The 18,965-nt window shown below is 37.2% G+C and overlaps 1 protein-coding gene across 1 annotated transcript in view; it reads left to right on the top strand.

Moving 5' to 3' along the window:
• LOC126198559 (myotubularin-related protein 10-B) overlaps positions 1–18,965 on the top strand; it is a 159,782-nt gene that overhangs the window by 26,458 nt on the left and 114,359 nt on the right. The window contains exon 6 of the mRNA XM_049934985.1: positions 513–650. Coding sequence (XP_049790942.1) covers positions 513–650 — 138 coding nt within the window. The remainder of the gene's footprint in view (positions 1–512; positions 651–18,965) is intronic.

Below are 18,965 nucleotides of genomic sequence, written 5' to 3'. Positions count from 1 at the left end.
TTTTGTAGTAATTAACAGCCTATTACGTAATGATAAACTCTCCATTTTGTCTGTAAACCTCACACCATTATATCTTATATCAACACTTAATTTCTTTGTGGGTTTTGTTAAGTTCTTGATTCATTTTCAATTACTACATAGTTTCTTTGCTGGGTGTAGATTCTTGGTTTTACAACACATTACAAAATGTGAATAAAATATTTGGAACAGTAACTGTCTCAAGACCTAGGGCACGTAAAATAAACGTAAATTTGTGTCCTTGTGTAATCATGTACACTGTTTCATCAATAACCAAGAATAAACTCATTTAAACTGATGTCATTGCTAACAACACAATATTGAACCCACACCTGCATAAAATAATTTTCTTTAGATCTGCTCAAAGCTGTGTGTGACACAATTTAAGTTTTGAAAACAATGCTAAATAAATTGTGTATTTTCATAATCCATCCTTTATAATTGTTCTGATAAATTATGTCTTGATATCTGTCTTTTTCATATTTAATTTTCAGAGAACCCTACTATTATGCATGTCGCCATCTGACAAGCATGTACAGAGATGTGGAGGACTGGCAAAATGAGCTGGAAAATTCAAAGTGTAGTGGCTGGAGAATCTCTTCTGCTAACAGAAACTTTGAGATGTCCTTCAGGTAAGTGATCAATTGAATGGTGTGTCATAGAATATCTGCTTGAGATTTCAACAAGCAAGGAAAGGATAGATTGCAACATACAATCCTTTCCATTGTTTGTTTTTGATTTCAGCTTTGTGTAAAATGTAACACTGTAATCCTTTGTACACCATTTGTTTCTACAATTTTTATTCAGTTGGTTGTTTTTGTAAGTGACACAATGTTATAGAATAATAAATAATAAGACCCAAGATTAAACCTGTGTGCCCAGCTGGGACTCAAACCTTTGCCTTTCATCGGCACGTGCTACCTTGCACCTTGTCTACAAAAGGCGAAGGTCTCGGGTTCAAGTACTGATCAGGCATTCAGTTTTAATCCACCAGGAAGTTTCAAATCAGCCCACACACTACTGCAGAGTGAAAATATGTTCTGGAAGACACACAACTTTGAAAGCAAAATTTCTAAGTTAAGTTGTAACTTACCAACCTGGTTCATATGCGTCTACCTCGTATGTCTCGTAGAATATCCGCCTTAATTCTCATTCTGTGATTATTGATTATGATTAACTAGTTTTAAATGATGTACACAGAACTGTAGAATATTTCATTTCTCTTCACATTTATTAACGTACGGTGTAATTTGATGATCAGCTTTATAAACTATAGGACAGATGTCTTTGCTTAGGTCAGTTAGATACACAAACTTGAAGAATGTTCAGAATTTTTTTCAAGTGGCAGCAATCAACAAAGCAACTGTACGTTTTACAAGATTCACTTTGAACTTCACATACCGTATTTACTCGAATCTAAGCCGCACCCGAATCTAAGCCGCACCTGAAAAATGAGACTCGAAATAAAGGGAAAAAAAAATTCCCGAATCTAAGCCGCACCTGAAATTTGAGACTCGAAATTCAAGAGGAGAGAAAAGTTTTAGGCCGCACCTCCAAATCGAAACAAAGTTGGTCCATTGTAATATGAGACACAATTTAGGTCGAATGAATGACGATACAGCTACAGTAGTTTGGTTCGAGTCGTAAGCTTAGCAGTTAAGCTTTACCAGGTAGCCATTGCTATGCGTCAGGCGCTCCGTCCGTATTTATACGGGTACCCTTCCTTTTTTATGTGCCTCGTCTGGTTTGAATCGATTGCTTATTTTGCTTTCATCTGATAAGTGCCGTTTTCTTTGTTATAGGTGTTTACGTCACTCTAAGCTGAAAATGCGTTACTGTACTGTGTCATGCATTGTTTGTCGCATTCTGATAGTGCGCGTTTACAGCCTGTCGGTGCGCGCAACCGCCACTTACAATTTTTTTTAAAAAGAGAGGAATCGTCTCATTAGCGAAACAATGGCAAGAGACTGCTATTTGTTGTTACTTACACTGCTGCTTTCTTTGATAATTATCAACAAGAACCAAATGATAGAACATGTTCTGATTGAGAGTTAGGCGAAAATTTTTCTCCGTTTGAAAATCTTTGCGGCCACTGCTTTAGTACATCAAATTCTGCACAGAAATTATAGTCATCTTAGATTTAAAAATCTAGTCAGTTGCCGTGCTTCGTTTCTGACTGTATCACTACTAGGCATAAGAATAATACGAATATAAACATGACACGATACGTATATTCTTCCGCGTTTGCTGTTGTCTCACTCTATTTTCGTAGTTTATTAGGCAGAAGGATTTAAATGAGATAGCAGCAAACACGAAAGAATACATGATAAAATGTTTATATTCGTATTATTCTTATGGTGAAGAGAATACTGCATGTGATTCACATTTTATCAGGTTACTATTAGCAACCATCTCTTCTCACCGGTAGGAAAAAATTCAGAATGTAGAGTTGGCCATACTGATAAACATCCCAAACAGTCTTGCCAGTCGGATTTTCGTAGTACATTGAAATTCTGCTACATTCGAAGATGAACAATGCGGAATTTGTATTTACTTCGTTGGATAATGTATGAAAATGCAGTGGTCGAAACTCGGGGCGGAGAAAAAAAAGCTCGACTTACACCTTTCTTTCTTTCTTTCTTTCTTTCTTTCTTTTATTTTTTTATACTGACACCGAGGTTTTGGCGCCAGTATTTATCTCTGTGCCTACAAAGCATGCCTGTGTAGCGCTGCATATATTCGACGGCAGAAGTTAGTTGTGACGGCACCTGCCAACATTCTTCAGTACTTCCGCTTGCTTTGCACTCGATTCTAAGCCGCAGGCGGTTTTGGGATTACAAAAACCGGAAAAAAAGTGCGGCTTAGATTTGAGTAAATACGGTAGTCATTACTCACTCATATTTATACATTCATATTACCAGGCTCTGACCAACTGACATAGTAACTGTACAGTTTGTATAACTGGCACAAATTACTTAAGACTTTGTACACGGCACTTATTCAGAGTTGTTTGTGCATATTACAGAAATTACAAACTGTTAAAGTTATTCCATTTTAGATATTAACATAAAAACAGGAAAATTGAAGGGGATAAAAATCCAATAGTCAGTTAAGTAAGTTTAACTAATATAATGGCAAAACCCTTGCTACTACTTTACGAGAGTGACGTATTAATGTGCGTGTGATTCCTATAGTTTGCCAAAAAGTTTCTAAAAAGTATGTTCTTCTAATTGGAATAATTAACAAACTAACAAATTATTTTTTTAAATTTTTATATTTTTGGAAACAGAAAAGCTGTGGCTCAGGATTTTGGATTTGAACATTTCTGATCAAGAAAATTACAAATAACTGTTGAAATATGAAGTTTTTAGGAAAAGTAAAACATTTGTTGAAAAGTGGAAGATGAAGGCTGTTAACCTTGACCGCTACAGATGTGCTCTCTGCATCCTGTGCTGAAGGCAGCATTTGTTATGGCTGTACTGCTTGCCAGATGCTGGTGCCTGCACTGAGAGATGGCATTCCAGCTGATATGAAATACTTTTAATCTGATTTTTCAAAAACTGTTAGCAAAAAAATATAAAAAAATAAAAAAACCTTACTTTTGTACATATTAAGTCTGATATCTTCACTCAGTAAACAACCAAATAACTTTTTGCTCTTCCTGATACTTACTGTGCTGCATCAGATTAAGTAAAACATTGCACAAAATTTTAAAGATTAGCAGAGGTAAAAATTCATTGCGTAAACAGAATGAGATTTTCAGTCTGCAACAGAGTGTGCACTGATATGAAACTTCCTGGCAGGACCTTTGCCTTTCGTGGGCAAGTGCACTTCCCCACAAAAAGCGAAGGTCCCGAATTCTAGCCTCGGTGTGGCACACAGTTTTCATCTGCCGGGAAGTTTCACATTGTGTAAACTTTGCATTTGGTTGGTTTTAGCCCATGCATTGCAGTGAATGAAATGTAGATAAGACATTGAGATCTTTTTTTTTTTTTAATTGAGAGCAGAACAATGTCTTTTTTGTATTATCTGATGGACAGCTGCACGCAATGCACCTGTTCATGTCCTTGTGTGTTTCAAATCATGTGGTCATAACAGTTGTCATATCTCATAACAGTTCAAGATATTGAAACAAGATTTTTACCAATGATAGCACACAATGGCACATATGTTATATGATAAATACTCAGAACTTTTTTATTCACTGGATTATGGTATAACTTGTCCACAGCAGTGAGAAATCAGTGGCTCAGGACGCATACACACCTCCACAGCGCTGTAGGAAAACCAAGCAGTGTGTGTACACGTGTCACAGCACCTGAGGAATGGCATAGCAGGACATTTATCCATATCCACATCAGTGAAAGGGTTAAAGAAGCAATGTGAATCTTTTGAAACAAATAATTTTTAGCATCGTTACATTTTTATGGTCATATACCCCCATGAACCATGGACCTTGCCGTTGGTGGGGAGGCTTGCGTGCCTCAGCGATACAGATGACCATACCATAGGTGCAACCACAACGGAGACAAACGTGTGGTTCCTGAAGAGGGGCAGCAGCCTTTTCAATAGTTGCAGGGGCAACAGTCTGGATGATTGACTGATCTGGCTTGTAACACTAACCAAAACGGCCTTGCTGTGCTGGTACTGAGAACAGCTGAAAGCAAGGGGAAACTGCAGCCGTAATTTTTCCTGAGGTCATGCAGCTTCACTGTATGATTAAAAGATGATGGCGTCCTCTTGTGTAAAATATTCCGGAGGTAAAATAGTCCCCCATTCGGATCTCCGGGCCGGGGACTACTCAAGAGGACGCCGTCATCAGGAGAAAGAAAACCGGCATTCTACGGATCGGAGCGTGGAATGTCAGATCCCTTAATCGGGCAGGTAGGTTAGAAAATTTAAAAAAGGGAAATGGATAGGTTAAAGTTAGATATAGTGGGAATTAGTGAAGTTCAGTGACAGGAGGAACAAGACTTTTGGTCAGGTGAATACAGGGTTATAAATAGAAAATCAAATAGGGGTAATGCAGGAGTAGGTTTAATAATGAATAAAAAAAATAGGAGTGCGGGTAAGCTACTACCAACAGCATAGTGAACGCATTATCGTGGCCAAGATAGACACGAATCCCATGCCGCCTACTACAGTAGTATAAGTTTCTATGCCAACTAGCTCTGCAGATGATGAAGAAATTGATGAAATGTATGATGAGGTAAAAGGTAGTGAAGGGAGACGAAAATTTAATAGTCATGGGTTACTGGAATTCGAGAGTAGGAAAAGGGAGAGAAGGAAACATAGTGGGTGAATATGGATTGTGGGAGAGAAATGAAAGAGGAAGCCGTCTGGTAGAATTTTGCACAGAGCATAACTTAATCATAGCTAACACTTGCTTCAAGAATCATAAAAGAAGGCTGTATACATGGAAGAAGGCTGGAGGTACTGACAGATTTCAGATAGATTATATAATGGTAAGACAGAGATTTAGGAACCAAGTTTTAAATTGTAAGACATTTCCAGGGGCAGATGTGGACTCTGACACAATCTATTGGTTATGAACTGTAGATTAAAACTGAAGAAACTGCATAAAGGTGAGAATTTAAGGAGATGGGACCTGGATAAACTGACTAAAACAGAGGTTGTGCAGAGTTTCAGGGAGAGCATAAGGGAACAATTGACAGGAATGGTGGGAAAGAAATACAGTAGAAGGAGAATGGGTAGCTCTGAGGGATGAAGTAGTGAAGGCAGCAGAGGATGAAGTAGGTAAAAAGACGAGGGCTAGTAGAAATCCTTGGGTAACAGAAAAAATATTGAATTTAACAGATGAAAGGAGAAAATATAAAAACGCAGTAAATGAAACAGGCAAAAAGGAATACAAACGTCTCAAAAATGAGATCGACAGGAAGTACAAAATTGCTAAGCAAGGATGGCTAGAGGACAAGTGTAAGGAAGTAGAGGCTTATCTCACTAGGGGTAAGATAGATACTGCCTACAGGAAAATTAAAGAGACCTTTGGAGAAAAGAGAGCCACTTGTATGAATATCAAGAGCTCAGATGGAAACCCAGTTCTAACCAAAGAAGGGAAAGCAGAAAGGTGGAAGGAGTATATAGAGGGTCTATACAAGGGTGATGTACTTGAGAGCAATATTATGGAAATGGAAGAGGATGTAGATGAAGATGAAATGGGAGATACAATACTGCATGAAGAGTTAGACAGAGCACTGAAAGACCTGAGTCGAAACAAGGCCCCAGGAGTAGACAACATTCCATTAGAACTACTGACGGCTTTGGGAGAGCCAGTCCTGACAAAACTCTACCATCTGGTGAGCAAAATGTATGAAACAGGCGAAATACCCTCAGACTTCAAGAAGAATATAATAATTCCAATCCCAAAGAAAGCAGGTGTTGACAGATGTGAAAATTACCAACTATCAGTTTAATAAGTCACAGCTGCAAAATACTAACGCAAATTCTTTACGAACGAATGGAAAAACTAGCAGAAGCCGACCTCGGCGAAGATCAGTTTGGATTCCGCTGAATTATTGGAACACGTGAGGCAATACTGACCCTACGACTTATCTTAGAAAATAGATTAAGGAAAGGCAAACCTACATTTCTAGCATTTGTAGACTTAGAGAAAGCTTTTGACAATGTTGACTGGAATACTCTCTTTCAAATTCTAAAGGTGGCAGGGGTAAAATACAGGGAGCGAAAGGCTATTTACAATTTGTACAGAAACCAGATGGCAGTTATAAGAGTCGAGAGGCATGAAAAGGAAGCAGTGGTGGGGAAGGGAGTGAGATAGGGCTGTAGCCTCTCCCCAATGTTATTCAATCTGTATATTAAGCAGTAAAGGAAACAAAAGAAAAATTCGGAGTAGGTATTAAAGTCCATGGAGAAGAAATAAAAACTTCGAGGTTCGCCGATGACATTGTAATTCTGTCAGAGACAGCAAAGGACTTGGAAGAGCAGTTGAACAGAATAGACAGTGTCTTGAAAGGAGGATATAAGATGAACATCAACAAAAGTAAAACGAGGATAATGGAGTATAGTCAAATTAAGTCAGGTGATTTTTGAGGGAATTATATTAGGAAATGAGACACTTAAAGTAGTAAAGGAGTTTTGCTATTTGGGGAGCAAAATAACTGATGATGGTTGAAGTAGAGAGGATATAAAATGTAGACTGGCAATGGCAAGGAAATCGTTTCTGAAGAAGAGAAATTTGTTAACATCGAGTATTGATTTAAGTGTCAGGAAGTCGTTTTTAAAAGTATTTGTATTGAGTGTAGCCATGTATGGAAGTGAAACATGGACAATAAATAGTTTGGACAAGAAGAGAATAGAAGCTTTTGAAATGTGGTGCTACAGAAGAATGCTGAAGATTAGGTGGGTAGATCACATAACTAATGAGGAATTATTGAATAGGATTGGGGAGAAGAGGAGTTTGTGGCACAACTTGACAAGAAGAAGGGACCGTTTGGTAGGACATGCTCTGAGGCATCAAGGGATCACAATTTACCCAAGACATTTTGCTGACTACACTAAATAAATTATTACCACCTTTTATATACATTACGTTATCAAACAGCACGTGTCGGGCAACCTTTTGCTGGCATGGGTGCTTGCTCAGATAATTGTCCTAAAAGGACAAATTATCTTGGCGGGACAGTGACGCCGCCATCGCGACCTTGGGTCCCCGGGGGGCCCCATTTTTTTTATCAGTTGAATCGAAAACATGACTGCGTCGTTTCATGATTCGAGGCATTGGAGGCCAGTGTGGAGGGTAAAAATCATAGAGGGAGACTAAGAGATGAATACACTAAGCAGATTCAGAAGGATGTAGGTTGCAGTAAGTACTGGGAGATGAAGAAGCTTGCACAGGATAGAGTAGCATGGAGAGCTGCATCAAACCAGTCTCAGGACTGAAGACCACAACAACAACAAGAGCTGTAGTATATCAAGAAGTTGTAATAATGGAAAATTGTACGGAAATTCAGGAGGATCTGCAATGAATTGATGCTTGGTGCCGGGAATGGCAATTGAATCTCAATGTAGACAAGTGTAATGTGCTGCGAATACATAGAAAGAAAGATCCTTTATCATTTAGCTACAATATAGCAGGTCAGCAACTGGAAGCAGTTAATTCCATAAATTATCTGGGAGTAGGCATTAAATTGAATAACCATATAAAATTAATCGCTGGTGAAGCAGATGCCAGACTGAGATTCATTGGAAGAATCCTAAGGAAATGCAGTTCGAAAACAAAGGAAGTAGCTCACAGTACACTTGTTCGCCCACTGCTTGAATACTGCTCACCAGTGTGGGATCCGTACCAGATAGGGTTGATAGAAGAGATAGAGAAGATCCAACGGAGAGCAACGCGCTTCATTACAGGATCATTTGTTCATATGGATACCTACAGTATTGAAACATTGTTTACAGCCATTTACGATTTTTATATGTTACTTAATTTCTCAAATACATGATGATTTTACTAATGCCATGTGTTCATGAAAATATTTTTCTTCTGTATTTCTGACATGAAGTAAAGCTAAGCCAAAATTTAGATCGTAACTTGTAATGGATCTGGGAGATGTGGTATTTTCTACCGGATTTGTCGATACCAAATTGTAAATGTTTCCTTATATTTTTTGTCAGAATTTTTATTATAATTTGCCTTATTATATATTAATTTACTTATATTTTTGAGAGTGAAAGCATATTGATTACTATTAGTAAATGTATCGAATAATAGCAAAGAGACTGATTACAAGTGGAAGCTTGTGTGTTGTGTAAAATATTTTTGATGCTGGAGTCGTCATTGACTGTACTCAGTTGGCAGTGAACTCGTGATGTGTGTTGACGGTAGAACAATGTGAAGGTCGCCGTCATAAATAATTTTGAATTATGTTACTATTTTTTATATAAACTATAAAAAGAAACTACATTCGAAGAAATGGTATTTGAAGCATCAAAAATGAGGCAAACACATTGAACCATGTCATTTCAGCAGCCCACAAAGATGCATTGTGAAATCATACTTCCACTAGACAACTGAAGCCAAGACCAATATCACCTTGTAAATATTATACGGAAAAGGTACTGCCACGAAATATACCAATTTTAAGTAAATAAAAAATAGTGAGCATATTTCAACTTTGTGTGTCAGCCGGGATCTCATATTTCAACTGGGGGCTCGTCCGGGATATTGTGTTCACGTGACCTTCAACAGTGCTACGAGGAAGAAAATTTTTGTGTGTTAATACCAGTTTTTTCAGAATGTGTGTTACAGTATTTGTGTTCAACGGGGAGTAAAAGTTTTGGAGAAGAAATGTTTCAGCAAAAAATGTAGTTCACGATAGAAGAAATAATTTCAAGAATTTTGGTCAACAATCACATGGACGGAAAACGTGGTTTTGCAACAGTAGAAGAGTGTTCCAGATAAGTCACGAAACCCTCGTATTTTGTTAAAACAATCTTTTTATCTTGTTTTGTATTGTTGTGTATAAATTTTTTTTCAAACAGAAAGAACCGATCAATTTGATTTAAAAAGTTTTCTTGTAAATTTCACGAAAGAAATTAAACAATCAGTTGATGACAATAAGACTTACTGGGATGAAAAAATTGATAACATTTTGTTGCAAGTCCAAGCAGTCAATACCCAAGTGGGTGAGCTTTCGAACAAAGTTGGCAGTGTTGAGGAAAAAATTGAATCTGTGGAAGCAAAAGTAAATGAAATTGATGCTAAATTGAGCGATAAAATTAATACTGTAAAAAATGAGTTACTGGCAGATAGGGAGGGAAATTTAATTGATTTTAATGAGATAAAAGGGGAAATTAAAAATTTGGATGAGAATACAAAAGTTTTCGTTAACAATGTACAACAAGAAACTGACAATCGTTTGGTTACTCTAGAAAAAAAAAGTAGAGTCCAATGATTTAGAAAACAAAAAATCTGTCAAAGAACTTAGTGAAAAACTTGAAAGTTTTGACATTGAATTTCAAAGCAAAAATCACAGTGTCCACACATGCAATCTTGTATCTAATATTCCAGTGAAGCACTTTTCGGTAGATGGACCCTTAATTCAAGTTCATTTTATACAGTATTGTAAGGATTGTTTTTTACCTCACTCACCAGATGATATGAAAATTAAATTTGTGAAAAAATTCTTGGAAGGGGAAGCTTTGACTTGGGCAAACCAGATTATAACTTTGGGGATGACCTTTTCAGAATTTGAATCAAAATTTCTGGAAAATTTTTGGGATGATCTTAAACAAACTAGAATCAAAAGTGAATTTTTGAATGGGAGGAACTATAGAGAATCAGGAGCATGAAACAATTTTGCAAAAGTGAACTTCAAAAACTTATTCATTTAACAAAACCTTTGGATGACTTGATCAAAATTGATACCTTAAAGAGAAGATTGCCATCAGCAATGCAGTTGAGTTTACTTCATTGTCCTGATAGTAATGTAGAGCAGTTTCTCAATTATATTGAAAAGTTGGGTAGGGTAACAACAAGAACACACAGTAGGTTTACTCAGAAAGGTAATGGTCAAAATTGGGGAAATGATAACTTTCAAAAAAGGGAACAAAACAATTATCATGGTGTCAGTCAAAATTCATGCGGATATAACAATTTTCAAAAGGAGGACCATAATTTTTATCCAAAACAAGAACAACATTTTCGCGGAAATAATCAACAAAATAGAGAACACTTTAGGGATCAAAATCACAGTAATTTTGCTAGAGATCAGTACAACAGAAACTACCAACAATCAGGTAATGTTTGGCATAGGAATGGGAACAGAAATGTTTATCAGAGACATTGGCAGAACCACAATCAGCAGTTCAAGCAGGAACAAGTTGTAATTCAGGAAATAAAAAACGAGTAGACGCCCCCTTGAAGGTCCGCAAGGTTGAGGCAGAAGGTGAGCATGATGAAAGGACCAATGGATGTGACTATCATAAACCCAAACATGACAGTTCCAAACCTAAGCTATCACATGAGGTTATTAGTTGTTACTTATTGAAAAAATTTCAAGAGGAAAATAATGATTATATTGATAAAGATAAAATTTTCAGTACACAAGAACATACAGTAGATAAAAGTAATTGTGATTCATTTAATTTAACAGAGTTTTACACTTGGGCAGAAAAGAACAACACTTTGTCAGATGATGTAATTTGTAGTAGTTCAGAGATGTGTGTGAATGAAAGAGAGAATGCATGCTGTGAGAATGAAAATATTGGTGAAAGGGCTCTGGTAACTTTATAAAGGGGAAATTATATTTTAGGGGATAATTTGAATGTGTATGACCTGAATATGTGTAATGATAATGATGTTGATGATAAAGTTGATTATGATAGTAATGGTATTGATGATGATGTTGAGGAAAGGTATTTCATTAGTTTAAATAGGGAGTTGGGTATACACATGGTTGAAAATGGATTAAATAGTGAAAATGTTATAGAAATTCCCAGGGATGTTACCAGGATGAATAAGGCTCACAAGCTGGGTGTGTGTAAAAGTGTGAATTTTGATGTTTTTGGTAAAGAATCTGACTACACAAATAATGACACATGTATAACTTCTAGCCTAAGTGAAACTTTTACAGATACTAATGACACACACACATTTCTTATGAATCTATGGCTGAACAGTGAAACTATTTCTTTTGACAAGAACTTTAGAAAGATGCTTATTAATGTATGTATGTATGTCCTGAGTGGTGGAAAAAGATGAGATATTTTATTTTTGAAAAGCTGAAGGATAAGTACTTCAATAGTATACAATGTGATTTGGATGAAAATTCTTGGCTATTTGAGATAATAGAGAGTACTAATGAGAATTTTGTATCTTGTGCAAATTTTATAACTGTGACAAATAATACATATAATCATATACCATATGATTCTGATAAGTATAGGTTTGGGGAAATTGAAAGTGATTTATTACATGAGGATACAGGTTCTGAGAAAAGTGATAAACTTTTCAGTCCTTATATAAAAGTTCAAATTGGTTCATGGATTGGTAAATGTTTAATTGATACAGGAAGTGAGATCTCGGGAATATCTGAAAGGTTAAGCAAGAAATTGAAAGCGGGGAAAGATTATGTTGAAATGCCAGTTGTTGGAGTAAAGATAAAAGGTGCTACTGGGAAGAGCAGTAAATTGGTAAAAAGCCAGGCTTTAGTGACATTTTTAATTGAAGGCAAGTTGTTCACACATGGATGTTTTGTAATTCAGGAATTTAATGAGGATTTTCTTTTGGGTATGAATTGGATAGTAAAAGTAAATACAGCATTTGATTGGGTTAGAAGAAAACTTTTGATAGAAACTAGTGAAAGGGAATACATTCAGACAAATTTTGTGAACACACTTGGTGATCAGAGTAATGGAAATTTTGACAGTATCAATTTACTAAAATAAAATAGATGGGAGAATATTGAAATTCATAGATTTGATACTGATGAAGTTGAATTTGGGAATGTAGTAAATTTGAAAATTTCAGAAACACAAAATTTATCTGGGGAGCAAAAACAACAGTTAGAAAATCTGCTGTGGGAATACAGTGATGTTTTCAGTGACATACCTTGTAGGGTAAAGGGTTATCAGTGTGAGCTTCAGGTAAAACCTCATGAACCATTTTTCATAAAACCATAGAGTATTGCAATATCAAAAAGACCTGCTGTTGAGAAAGAGCTGAAAAAGACGGAAGGATGTAATATAATAGAAAGGAGTATCAGTGCATATAATAATCCTCTAGTAGTAGTTTCGAAAAAAGATGGTGGAGTAAGATTGGTTTTGGACTCTAGACACTTTAACAAAATTTTGTTCAGACAGACAGACCATCTCGAAAATATTGATGAGTTACTCTATAAATTTACAGATATAAAATATATGTCAAGTTTGGATCTAACTTCGGGTTTTCATCAGGTACCACTTTCGGTTAATTCTAGGAAGTATACTGCTTTCTTGTACAATGGTAAGAGTTACCAATATTGTGTTGTGCCATTTGGGTTAAATTCTTCTGTTTCCGTATTTATAACAGCTTCGGATCATGTACTGGGGCAAGAACTTGCGTCTAAACTGATAATTTATGTAGATGACATTTTGTTTACAGGGCAAAATTGGGAGGCACATTTTTCGATTTTGAAGTCAGTTTGTGAAAAACTTAGAAAAGGGGGGATGACATTGAAATTAGAGAAATGTAAATTTGCAGTTTCTGAATTAAAATTTTTGGGTCATGTTGTCACAGACAAGGAAATTTTGGCAGATCCAGAAAATATTAAAGCAATTTCAGAAATCCCTTTCCTAAGACTAAAAAACAATTAAAGTCGTTCTTTGGGTTATGCGGTTATTACCGAAAACATATAAGTGATCAGAGCCTGAATGCACCATGTTTAAGTCAGTTACTTAAGAAAAACACTGTTTGGGTTTGGGATAAAAGTTGTCAGGAAGAGTTTGATAAAATTAAGCAAGAGTTGAGGAAGCAACACTTATTACACAGACCTGATTTTAATTTACCATTTTGTTTGAACACTGATAGCAGTAATTATGGGCTTGGAGCAGAGTTATTTCAAGAAAGAGTAGAGAATGGAGTTAAGATACATTGTACCATAGCATTTGCAAGCAGAATGTTGCCCAAGCATGAGAAAAATTATACAGTCACAGAGAAGGAACTTTTGGCAATTCATTGGGCTTTTACAAAATTTAGAATTTACCTTAATGGACATAAAACCATAGTATTTTCGGATCACAAAGCTTTGAGTTACTTACAAGAGTGCAAATTATACACCAGTAGATTGACCAGATGGGCAATATTTCTGCAACAGTTTGACTTTGAAATCAAACACATAAAAGGTTCTGAGAATGTAGTAGCTGATTCACTTTCAAGGTTACCAATTGGGGGAGAAAAGGAGATTTTTGAACAAGAGGAGGAAAAGCAATTTAAAATTAGATACTTGAAAGGGATGGAAAATGAGAAACCAATGTGTAACAAAATTAGAAAAAATCAAAATTTGGATCAGAGTTGGAAATTAATCAAAGAATGTTTAGGCAAGAAGGGGTATGAGAAACTTGATAAATTTTACAAATTACATAAGGGGATTTTATTTTGGAGAACAGATGTAGATTCTGATAATTGGAAACTGTGTTGGCCAGAGGCAGATGCTGATAAGCTGATCATTTACATACATGAAAGTTTTGGTCATTGTGGGATACAGAAGTGCATTCAAAAGATACAAGAAAATGTTTATTTTTACAATATAGGAAAGAAGGTAAGAAAAGAATTGGCAACCTGTGACAAATGTCAGAGAGTTAAAGTGAGCAATCAAAGATGTGGTGGAGAGATGCAAAACATTATTCCGGAAAAACATTTAGATCTTATCGCCGTGGACTTATATGGAATGTTACCAAAGAATAAAGGTGGTCACTGTTACATATTTGTTATGGTAGATGTATTTTCAAAATTAATTAAACTATATCCAGTGAAAAAAGCTACTAGCCATGAAATTATAATAAAAATTGAAAGAGATTATTTCACACAGGTGGGTAAACCAAAAGCTATATTATCAGATAATGGTTCACATTTCACCTCTAAAATTTGGAAAAAGTTTATTGAAAGATCAAAATTGAAGCATATACTTACATCTGTTTATTCTCCGTCCACCAATCCCGCAGAAGATATATGAGGGAAATTGGGAGACTTTGTAGAACCTATTGTAGCCATAAACATCCAACCTGGTTTGAGCACATTCGAAATTTTGAAGATATTATGAATAGCCTACAACATAGTTCCACAGGATTTTCACCGTATGAGATTATGTTTAATATTAGACCTCCAAATCTTATATCAGAACTTATTGACTTTCCTAAATGTACACCTTTAACTATGCAAGAGAGAGAAGATATTGTCAGGGAAACTATGAGGAAACAAGGGGAAAAGAGGAATAAAAGACATAACAATAGGGTAAAATTAACCACTTTCAAAATTGGGGATCTTGTTCTGGTCAAATCTCATGAAAAATCAAAAATGTTAACTTCAGAAATTAAAAAATTCTTTGATATCTATATTGGGCCTTTTGAAGTCATAGAAAATCCACACCCTAATGCTTATCGTTTGGTGTATCCTAAGTCAAAGAAATTATTTGGTCTCAGGAATGTTGTCTCTTTGAAACTATATAAACAGAAATCATAATTTCAAAAATTTAAATAACCTATTATCATCTAAAACAAAAGTCCTCCACTGGAATATGCTTGTTAGAACAAAACTACCTGTACAACCAAGTATGTATATTTGCATGTATAAATTAATAATTTGAAGTCACATGTTAATTGAAACTGATGAAAAAACACTGTTGTAATGCGAGAAAGATTTATTTTTACTTTTTTACAAAATAAAAGTCTCCCTAGTGAGCATTTATGAATTTTTTTATTTTATTTTTGGAAGCTAAGTCTTCCCTGCGGGTGAAGGCATGCATGTGAGGACATGCATGCAAGGGTATAAGTTTCAAAACAAATTTTAAATAAAGCCTCATGATATATGAGCAATTTATTGTTGTTTCTACGGATGTTGTGGGGAGCGAAAGTACTCTTCACAAGAATGTGACTTGTAGTAATATTGTAGTAGAGAGGTAAGTGTACATAAATAATTGCAAAAGATTTAGATAATACTGATGTATCTATAGCTGTACTAAAAGAAGAAAATCATAAGCAAAAAATATACAAAAGAAAAAAAACATGAGTAAAAAAAATAAAATTAAAAAAAAAATCATAAGTGTGTGTATATATATATATATATATATATATATATATATATATATATATATATATAGAGGGAAACATTCCACATGGGAAAAATATATCTAAAAACAAAGATGATGTGACTTACCAAACGAAAGCGCTGGCACGTTGATAGACACACAAACATACATACAAAATTCAAGCTTTCGCAACAAACTGTTGCCTCATCAGAAAAGAGGGAAGGAGAGGGAAAGACGAAAGGATGTGGGTTTTAAGGGAGAGGGTAACTAGTCATTCCAATCCCGGGAGTGGAAAGACGTACCTTAGGGGGAAAAAAGGACGGGTATACACTCGCGCACACGCACACATATCCATCCACACATATACAGACACAAGCAGACATATTTAAAGGTCTTTAAATATGTCTACTTGTGTCTGTATATGTGTGGATGGATATGTGTGCGTGTGCGCGAGTGTATACCCGTCCTTTTTTCCCTCTAAGGTAAGTCTTTCCGCTCCCGGGATTGGAATGACTCCTTACCCTCTCCCTTAAAACCCACATCCTTTCGTCTTTCCCTCTCCTTCCCTCTTTCCTGATGAGGCAACAGTTTGTTGCGAAAGCTTGAATTTTGTGTGTGTGTTTGTGTTGGTTTGTGTGTCTATCGACCTGCCAGCGCTTTCGTTCGGTAAGTCACATCATCTTTGTTTAAAAAACAACGATGATGTGACTTACCGACACAAACACACACCCAAAATTCAAGCTTTCGCAACAAACTGTTGCCTCATCAGGAAAGAGGGAAGGAGAGGGAAAGACGAAAGGATGTGGGTTTTAAGGGAGAGGGTAACGAGTCATTCCAATCCCGGGAGCGGAAAGACTTACCTTAGGGGGAAAAAAGGACGGGTATACACTCGCACACACACACAAATCCATCCACACATATACAGACACAAGCAGACATATTTAAAGACAAAGAGTTTGGGCAGAGATGTCAGTCGAGGTGGAAGTGCAGAGGCAAAGATGTTGTTGAATGACAGGTGAGGTATGCGTGGCGGCAACTTGAAATTAGCGGAGATTGAGGCCTGGTGGGTAACGGGAAGAGAGGATATATTGAAGCGCAAGTTCCCCTCTTCGGAGTTCGGATAGGTTGGTGTTGGTGGGAAGTATCCAGATAATCCGGACGGTGTAACACTGTGCGAAGATATGGTGGCCGTGCACCAAGGCATGTTTAGCCACAATTGTCTGACGAAGAAATAATGACGTTAAAAGCTGTGGGAAGCGGCTAAAAATTATCAGTGATTTGGAAAAACAGAAATGGAAATAAAGCGGAAGTTATTAGAAATAGCCGAAATGGTTGTTTAAAAGGTGAAAGGAACTGTTTGTGAACTAGAAACGGTGGATTTTATAGCAGCGGTAGTGTATTTCTTCGTCAGACAATTGTTAGCCTCATTTTCATAATCTGCCACCACACCACTCCTTTTAATACATTACACACAGTTTTTTCGAAATTTTCCCGAATTTCTCCGTCCTTTAACGTGTTTTGACGGCAACACAACCGCCTAACCTTTGTGCACATCGTTGTCTACCAACCGAAGTCCAACATAGCCCAGCTGTAACCAACACCTTTTTGCCTTTCTCACACCAGATCTACAGTTACTTTCCAGTTCACCTTTATCTTTCCCCATATATTTTTATTTTTTGCCTTTCTCACACCAGATCTACAGTTACTTTCCAGTTCACCTTTATCTCTCCCCATATATTTTTATTTTCATTTTCATTTCAGCCTCATGTTACACTTTCCACCTTCTAATACCATGTCACCCTCACAACACCCCCACAACGACCCCATTAAGTTTTATTTACATTCCCTCTGCAAACATGCCTTCGCCCTAGCTAGATTACGCTCCCATATTCTATTTTCTCAGGCTTGTCTAACATTTGGCATTACCCCCAAAGGCCTCACACTTAAAAGTTCCCACCTCTGGCTGCAACCCTTCTTTCCATCAGTCCCTATACCAGTTCCAAACTGAACAATCCATTGCCCTCACCCACCTAATCCTTCACCTACACATCAACTTAGCCAATGAACACACCCGTCAACTCCTATCCTTAATAAAAGTCCTTAATCTTTCCTCTCCCACATCCACACTGGCTGTTCAGAGCATCCTCCTACAGGCCAACCGCAAATTAGAACAGCATGCCACCCTCCACCTCAAAAAACTATCCAATATCCTGGTTGCCCACCTCCGGAAAGGCAACTCACTCACCCTTCACAACCTTTCCAGCAAACCTCAACCTCCTCTCATTGCACACAAACCCAGTCTCTCCCATCTACTCAATCTCCCACTTCCAGCTCCACGCCCTCCAAAACCTCAAAATTCCAATCAACACAATCTGGAACCACAACACCCTAATTCAGTAGTTAACCTTTCCTCCAAACCTCTCTCCCAATCCGAAACCTCTGTCCTATCCAAAGGCCTCACCTTCAGCCCCACTCCCAGATTCAACCAAACAGCCCTCGTCAAAGATTTACTGTCCTACTCTCGTACTCTCTGCTGGAAATATCACTTTGCCACAAAGAAAAATGATCCTAATCCTACTCCCAATGATCCAACTCCCCAGGACACTATCCAAATTGAACCCTGCCTGGAACAGTTCCGTCCTCCGTCGCAGCGGGACCCACCTCCTCTTCCTCAAAATCACCCTCTTCAAACCTTCCAGGAATTTCTTACTTCCAGCCTTGCATCTCAATCCTTCTTAAAAAACCTTAATCCTACTCCCAACATCACCACTGCTGAAGCCCAGGCTATCCGTGATCTGAAGGCTGACCGATCCATCGTCATTCTTCCGGCGGACAAGGGTTCCACGACCGTGGTACTTGATCGTCGGGAGTATGTGGCTGAGGGACTGCGTCAGCTTTCAGACAACACCACATACAAAGTTTGCCAAGGTAATCCCATTCCCGATGTCCAGGCGGAGCTTCAAGGAATCCTCAGAACCTTAGGCCCCCTGCAAAACCTTTCACCTGACTCCATCAACCTCCTGACCCCAGCGACAGCCCGCACCTCTACCTTCTTCCTAAAATTCACAAACCCAATCATCACGGCCGCCCAATTGTAGCTGGTTACCAAGCCCCCACAGAACGTATCTCTGCCTACGTAGATCAACACCTTCAACCCATTACATGCAGTCTCCCATCCTTCATCAA

The sequence above is a fragment of the Schistocerca nitens genome, chromosome 8 (assembly GCF_023898315.1).
Source record: "Schistocerca nitens isolate TAMUIC-IGC-003100 chromosome 8, iqSchNite1.1, whole genome shotgun sequence".
Classification (NCBI taxonomy): Eukaryota; Metazoa; Arthropoda; class Insecta; order Orthoptera; family Acrididae; genus Schistocerca; species Schistocerca nitens.
The sequence above is the reverse complement of the archived record's forward strand: the minus strand, read 5'-3'. Positions and strand labels throughout refer to the sequence as shown.